The sequence below is a fragment of the Pseudopipra pipra genome, chromosome 1, assembly GCF_036250125.1.
Source record: "Pseudopipra pipra isolate bDixPip1 chromosome 1, bDixPip1.hap1, whole genome shotgun sequence".
NCBI lineage: Eukaryota > Metazoa > Chordata > Aves > Passeriformes > Pipridae > Pseudopipra > Pseudopipra pipra.
Window position 1 is genome coordinate 144,906,534 of NC_087549.1, and position 8,174 is coordinate 144,914,707.

At 41.3% G+C, this 8,174-nt stretch overlaps 1 protein-coding gene across 1 annotated transcript in view; it reads left to right on the forward strand.

Moving 5' to 3' along the window:
- ADARB2 (adenosine deaminase RNA specific B2 (inactive)) overlaps positions 1-3,862 on the forward strand; it is a 305,072-nt gene extending 301,210 nt beyond the window's left edge. The window contains exon 10 of the mRNA XM_064637618.1: positions 512-3,862. Within this exon, the coding sequence (XP_064493688.1) occupies positions 512-688 (177 nt within the window). The 3' untranslated portion in view covers positions 689-3,862. The remainder of the gene's footprint in view (positions 1-511) is intronic.
- The last annotated feature ends 4,312 nt before the right edge of the window (positions 3,863-8,174 follow it).

The following is an 8,174-nucleotide window of genomic DNA, read 5'->3' on the forward strand; positions in this document are numbered from 1 at the left end:
CCCTGTCCAGGGCATGTTTCACAGCATTTCCACCAATAACAGGTTACAAAGGTGAAATGGTAGAGTGTGGAAGGTCTTCTGTCTCTTGGCATTACTTGGAAGCACTGAGCTGCTCTGCTTCCCTGGCTAAACTGAACACATTCTTCAAAGATCTCCAGAAAGGATTTTTTTCCTTTTTGTCCCTAAAATTCATCTTAGCTGAGAAATAGCATCCTGCCTTTGTAGAACACACCAAGATTTGTTACTGCCTATGCCCAATCCAAGGCAAAGCTGTTCACCCCTTTGCTCCTTGTAATGGCTCAAAACCATGCCGTCGGCATTTATTGCTCCCCTGTTTTTTTGGCTGTTAAACTAAAAGCAAACACACAAAGCACAGTGATAGTTTGTTTTCTGCTTATGAAATGTAAGAAGATTATACAGCTATTGAAGCCTCCTGTTTCTTTTGGCTCGTTGGTTGGTTTTTTTATTATTATTTCATTTTTTTTCCCCTTTCCTGATTTTTGTTCTGCAGCTGAGCACACGAGTACTAAGCCATGGAGACATGCCATCAGTGTACAGCGAGGCAAAGCTGGTGGCTCAGACGTACCAGTCTGTTAAGCAGCAGCTGTTTAAAGCATTTCAGAAAGCCGGTCTGGGCACCTGGGTGAAGAAACCCCCAGAGCAAGATCAGTTCCTACTAACTGTGTAAATCACTCGGCATCTTTGCTACACAACTGGATCAAATCAGCTGGAGAGAAGGCGAGGCAGGACGCATGAGCAGAGAGAATTGAAGCAGTCTGAGATTTAATAGCAACCGCCATTGGAATATTTGCTTTTAATTCTGTATTGGAAATACATAAGTAGAAAGGTGTCTGATGCACTGAACTCAACCTTAGAAAACTGATTTTTCATGATCCCTTCCCAAAAATGTACCTGCCCATATTACAATGCCATCCCCACCAAGATTCCGCTTTTCATTGTTTATTGCTGTTGGTTATTACTGATTTGGGGTGTTAGTGGATCTGATCAAAAACAGAGTTTGTTTTCCCTCACACAATCAGTGCAAGAGTCATCACTGAATAATGGAAAATAATGAGCAGAGATGGAAGTACCCCGGGCACACAGCATGGCAGCAGCTCTCAGAGCACCCAATAATCATTCACAATAAAAGGTGTTTAACCTCTATGCAAAAATCATTCTGTTAGCTGCCTAAATCTGTGATAAGGAATTTGGACCTCAAAGATAATGAGCACTTTTAAATTCCATTTTCCACTGCTGGCTCTGAGCACAAAGCCAGGCGTCAGGATGCCCTTGGTTTTTACACATATTCCCTCTGACGCCTTGGACAACCACTTCCCACCAAATCTTCAACTCTGGTCACAAGCCTCTGCATGTTGCAAATTTTACTTTTCCAGGCTCAGTTCATCACACATGCCCTTTAGACACCAGCCAGGATGTAGATCCTTGTCAAGAGGGCAATTCAACCCTGCGCTGCCTGAAGACCAGTGTGACGATGCTGCCGGCTCTAGATCTTCAGGTAGCTGCCTAAAATCAGGCAGGCTATAGTCAGGACCCAGAGCTTCAGATTTGCAAGCCTCTGATGATCCACAGCTCTGAATTAAGTGGATATGAGCTCAGGATGCTCCGTGCATCTGAACAATCACTGGGTTGGATGTCAACTAAGACATCCCCAAACGAGGGAGCACATTTGATACTTGGCTCTTTCCTGCCTCAGTTTCTCCACCTGTCAAATGGGGATAATACTGCTTAAATGCTTCACATCTACGGAATTTGGCAGGATCAAAATGCCTGGTCATATGCAACAGTGTAAGCCAGATTCTGTCACTTTTGCAGTGAGTTTTACCTCCCCATACAGTCCAATTGACATAAGCACAGCAGACGCAACTACAGGCTTGGGTAAGGTCTTACTCAATGCATGAGCTTTCAGATTCCAGCTCTTTGTAAATGCCAAGTGTTATTATTATTATTCATGTTCATCTGCAGCCTGAAAAGCAGATGGAGTTTTTCACTTAGGAGACAAGTATACCCCAACAGTTAAATATTTTTTTCATAACTGTGGCTGGGTCTGATACAATCTCATCTTTGAACCATCCCAAATTTCATCAGCATGCAGAAGATGCAGTCATGAGAGAACTGAGCTTTGTTAGTCCCATTGCAAAACCAACCTTCAAATGCCCTGTACATTTCTCTAAGTTTTTGGGTTTTTAGATGACAGGATTTGCGGGTATATGACTACAGTTTTCTTTTTATTCCTGTGATTCTCTTTAAATCTGTATATAACATGCTGCTACTGATTTGTGATAATTGTCTTGGTATTTTCTCAGAACTGTCAAGCTGAGTTACTTTTCAAACAACACAAGGCTCATATTTTTCCATGTAATTTCCTTTACACGGGAAACTGTTCCTATCAATAAAGATAGATGCTCTTTGTATAGGGTTTATCATGTTTGGAGAGCCATATACAGTAAATACATTGTTTATTGATGCCCACAATAGAATAGCTACAGTATTTTGATGAGATTTTATTTTTAGATTATAAACTACAAGATGTATCTATAGTGTCTTGTATAAAAACAATTGTGATAAACTAGAATTTTTAAATTAGATAAAACAAAGCTCTCCCCTTCTAGAAACCTTTTCAACAAAATAATACATTCCATATTAACTACCAAAAATATTTAAAAAAGTATCCTTAGAGTAGAAATAGTTTAAAAAAAAAAAAAAAAGAAAAAAAGAAAAAATCAACCAAAAACCTGAGATGTTTCAATAATGGAAACACCTTGCAGTAATCACTTTCTCAATACTTTGACCACTTTGTCAGCTCTGCTGATGAACATTCAGAATATTTTTGGCACCTTCTGGAGCTTCCAGGTACCTCTACATGGTCCTGTCCTCTAACAAAGCTGTCACTGGTGCAGACCTCCAGTGTGATCTGGGCACCAGAGGGGCCGTGGGCAGGTGGGGGGCCAGGCCAGTGACAGGAGGTGTGGGACAAGCTGCCGGTGACATTGGCAGTGGTGGTTCCAGGGGCTCTGGCTGCTCTCACCGTGGGAGAGAAACCACAGCACGACCAGAGAGGAGGACAAGGTTTCTCATGCAGAGATCCACAGGGCAGGAGGAAGCACATCTGCTTTTCCTCTCCAAATTCGTCCTTATCTAGCACACAAGAGACCTCAGTGGCTCTTCCTTACATCTCCCTGCCCTCATCCATTCTCCTCCAGCTGTGGCATGACGTCAACTGAATTAATGCATATGATTCCACAGGCTGGTGTTGCAGCTACTGTGACAACAAAGCACCATGCCTGGTTATTTTTAAGGACATAAAGAAAAGTGCGATGGGACTGAATTAACCTTTGTTGCAAGAAATACATAAATGCAACCCTGGATTCAGCTGCCAGAATGAATTTAATACTGGGGACCAAACCAAGTCCCCCCTGCAAGTGGGCATCAGCTCATCTCATTGAAGGCAGTGGAGTTGCACCTGCGTGCACCAGGGTTGAATATGACCTTAAATACCTGTTTCTTCTCCTTATGTGCAGCAACAGTGTGATGGGACCTCATCCCAGAAGCACACATGACCTACATGCAGCATTTCCTGAAGCAAAGGAAAAAATGCTCAGTAGTAATTCTGCAGTGAAGATTCTGTACATAACACGCATGAGTGAATGGCAATACTGTACTAATGGATGTACATTTGTAATATTTGTAAAAAAAAAAGAAAAAGAAAGACAAAAGACAACAAAAGAAAATAAATCTGAATTTACATATGTGAATTTGCTGCTAAGTTCTGTAAATTGCACTTCAGTGATACCTGATAAGTGAATGTTTCTGTTAAGTGAATAAAATGACAAGTAAAATTGTTCTTTCATTGTTTGTTGACCATTTTTCCCTGTGATTTAGCAATCAATTGGAATGTGTTCCAGAGTGCTAGTATGTACTTTAGCACACATCTACTGTAGATCTACAGACATGTTCTTATTCAGTTTGGATTTGATGCATTGTGGGAATGACACACTTGTATGTCAGAGAGAGGGATCTGCCTGCTTATGTAGATGAAGCCATAAAGGGACATAGTGTTATTCTGGAAGAAGAGTGAACTGGGTACATCTCTAATTTAATTCTTCCAGGTTACTCTCAAAGATCTTTCTTAATAAAAATTAAATACATTTTTGCAAACTCACACTACACGGGACTTGGTGTACAAAGCTGCTTAAGAAAACTGAAGTCATGAAGAAAAGGTCAGTACCTCTCTGCAGATTTCTGCTTCATTGATGGAGTGGCCTTGGATTACTCTTGCTTTGAACAATCAGTATTCAGCTACAGCAGGCTAATGTTACACTGAACCCAAACTGCACCATCCCCACAAAGGTTAAACATTGTTGTATGAGCATCACCTGATGTCTTGAGATGATTTCCCTTGGCCAGTCCTTATAGAGGTTGTTGGTGTTACCAAAGCATCCCAAGCCTTTCAGCAGCACTCACTGTCAAAGTATGAATATACTAACAGTGAAAATTGTCTAAAAAGAGATTTCCCCATCCCTCTCCTTGTGAAGATTTGGTTCCAAAATGAAATTAGGACCAGCAGATCTCAGGGAGCCCCACCAGCTCACTGGCCCCACAGTTCCTTGCTTGCTTTCGTTGAAGAAGTTGGTGCCGGACCCTCACAGACCATCCCATGGGTTTCATTCCCCAGCAGGGGCTATACTTAGCTTTATTTTCAAGTGAAGACTTTGCTGCAGTTGTATTTCCTTAGTTTGGATCTATGTCATTAGGCGTTTGGGCAGGATAAGGAGGAGGGAGAAGAAAGCATTGACAGAGTGAAATTGTTTGTGTGGAAAAAAAGTCACTGTGGGCTGACCTGATTCCGTCAGCCATGGTGGATTTTTGCCTCAAGCAAAAAAAGCCACAGATTCTCAGTATTTGTCAATCTCAAAGTGTATTTGCACAAATCAGTTTTACTGCTTTAATTGTATATATGTAAAGTAAACCCCACCCATAGTCTCATCCTTACCACAGCCTTCCTACCAGTAGAAATGGTCACAGCAGTATAACACTGTCTTAAAGAGACAGAAGAGAAGCAACACCAGTGGAAAGGCAGCTTGTGGCATTATCCACCCTCAAGATGATGAGCTTATTATTTTTGTGTTAAAAAATGTGAACACCCGAATTCTTCACTTGGCAAAAGCCTTGCACAGCGTCAGCTCTCTTTGCAGAGGGGCTATGGAGGGGACGTGCTGAGATCAGCTTTGGCCATGAAGGGCAAAAGGTGGAGGTGAGGATGTCTCGGGGGGGCTTTGCACAGCCTGGCAGTCCCTCAGCCCACTCCTGGGCAGTATGCCCATGGCTGGGAGCACAGCAGAAGGCTCCCAGCCTGATTTCTCCTCCAAAAGTAGCTGCTACTGCCTGACCATGGCACACACTGTGACACAATTTGTCTGCTGAAAACAACCACAAAGCAGTCATTAGGGTGAATTGTATGGATGGATTCCGTGTTTAATCTCATTAAGTTTAAAGGCTAAATACCAGAACCACATTTAGAACTTTACAGGTGTTCACCCCGGTGTCATCAGGCACATTTATTTCTTTTCCAACTGTATATTGGAAAAGCAAAAGCATAAAACATGAACAAGATGATATATTGACTAATAGAGGGTTTCAGAGAAGTGTCTGTTTCTAAGATAAAACAAATAAATCCTTCCACTGCAGTTAAAACTTGATAGCCATGCTCGTGTGTTGAAGAATGAAATGGCAATTTAAGAGCTTTTTAAGCTTTTTGATTCATTACCATTGTGCCTACTGTCCAGCCCCTTGATTACTTTGGCTGGTTTCAGCTTGATCATGTGGATACATGAGTTTAGCTGGAAATCTGAGTAAAGTCAGAGAAAATCTGAGACTTTTTAAAGAGTAGTGACAGGCTGTTTGGATGCAAACAGGAAAAAAAAAACCCAAACAACACAAAGACATACAAGCAAATGCACACCCATAGATATATGTGGTTTCTTAGTACTCCACATAGAAACTACATGAATAAATGACGTGGCCTTGGAGAAAGGGGATTAATAATCATCATCTTTTCAGCAATGAAATAGTTCTGCTCAAATGCTTCATTTGGCCTGGCTTTCCTGGTAATTAAATCCTCTATTAGAGAAGTTTATGTTCTATTTTATCAACTTCCTTTGCAATACAGAATTACTACCACTAGACCATTAAAGTCTTGTTCTGCCATGGAAAGGAAAAGGTCTCGTTCGTTCTCCTCTGGCATTGAACAGATGCCTTTACAGCCTATAACACTGTGAAATGATCCAAGCCAAGAGGAGACAAATCCTTCCTTTACATCCAAATTTACCAAAAAATACCTCCCTCAAAGGAAAATAAATATGTGAAGAATGGTACCTACTCCTGTATTTGACCAGTGCCTCTGACAGGTTAACTGGTGCCTACTTCTCCATCTCTTGCAACCTCAAAGTCATGCTCAGGTGTTTGCATGGGCTTTATTTGACATACCATGAAGGAAGTGGTGTAGGTGCAGCACCCTTCCTTCCCAGCACCACCAGCCCAACTACACCCAACCCTGCCTTCCATGGCACACTCTTTACTACTAATTGCTTTTATTTCATTTTATTTTAACAAGTAAATTCAGTTGTTTACTCTTTTAAGAGTGTTAACTCTTAAATCGATTAGACAACACATTTTTACTGTGGATTCTAAAGTAATTTTTTTTTTTTTAAGCAAATAGTTTATTCACATCCTGGTCTCAGTGGTTAAGGGAAGTATTTTCAGGAGTAACGACAGCACCCCCTTGACACCACAGGCTCCTAAAATTCTAACTATCATACAAAATAGTGGGAGGACTTGGGCTCCTAAATCTCAGGTTTCAGTAGGAGATGAGCTGATATTCAAAAGGGACTTGCTAACCTAACTTTCATTATCAACTCTATACCCCACATCGTTGGGTACCAAATCCCTGCTCAGCCTCTGATGTTAAATGTCCTATAGAGTCCACAAATCTTCTTCTGGGCATGCCTTGACTTGGCTGCCTGGTCTGTGGTCAGGTGCTGAGCCCCACCATGCTTTGACCTGTCCAGATTCATGAACTACACCTACACTTTCTACCTGTGATCCTCTCAAAGCCTCTACAAGATCACATCCCAGCAAAAGAGGAGGGTCCTTTTGCATCAAATGACTCAACTGATAAACCCCGCAGGCTGCTGCCTAAAGGGACAGGCAAGTATCACAACCACCAGAAAGTCATGAGAGAAAAAAGCTGTGAAGAGGATGTGCCTCATGCTTATATCATTTCACAATATATTATAATTTAATAACATTTTGGCATGAGAGAGAACAAAAGAGGCTTGATAACATAGCTGGTTTGGGGATACTTACCTGGGAAAGGAGAAGACTGGAGTTCTTGTCTAGATTTTACCCTCTGAAATGAGGAAGAGATGAACAAGTGAAGACCACCAGATGGGGGAGCAGCTTCCCTCCAGTAACAAGTTCACAGCACAGGAAATTGCTCCAGGACCATTTTCACCTTAACCATTTCACCCACCCAGAGGACAGGTGTTTAGTTTGAATCCATTTTCTAAGCTCCCTGAATAGAGAAAAGTGGATCCATAAGGTGATTCATGCCACTTAAAACAGTGTCTAAGAGACAAGGAGAACTTGCCTTCTCAAGGTTCTGCTTCTCCCACTGATGAGAGAGGGAATCTGGACTCCTGTATTCAGAGGGCTGGGCACAGGGAGATGACTCCTAGCGAAAGTATCTGCAAACCACAGGACCTTCTGTTTCTCCATTTTAAAAACAAGCAAGTATTCCTTGTCACAGGAAGCTGGCTTTTGAGTATTAATAATATCAGGCTGTAAGAAAAGAATACAGCATATGTGTGTATATATATATTATATGTATATATATATATATATGTGCAACAGATTGACCTGCTTTTAACATTGTGTGAACATTTTCAAATTCTATAAAAAAGATGTTCCAGCCATCAGTTTTGGTGGTTGACTAAATTAATATATACTGTGCCTATTTAGAGCTTTGGTAAAGGACTTTATTCTTAACATAACTTTGCTGCCATTGACATCATTGTAAGAGTCATTACTGGCAGAAAGCAACAGGGTTAGGTGGATACCAGATTCATGTTTCAACTTGAGAGCTAAGAGTATTAATT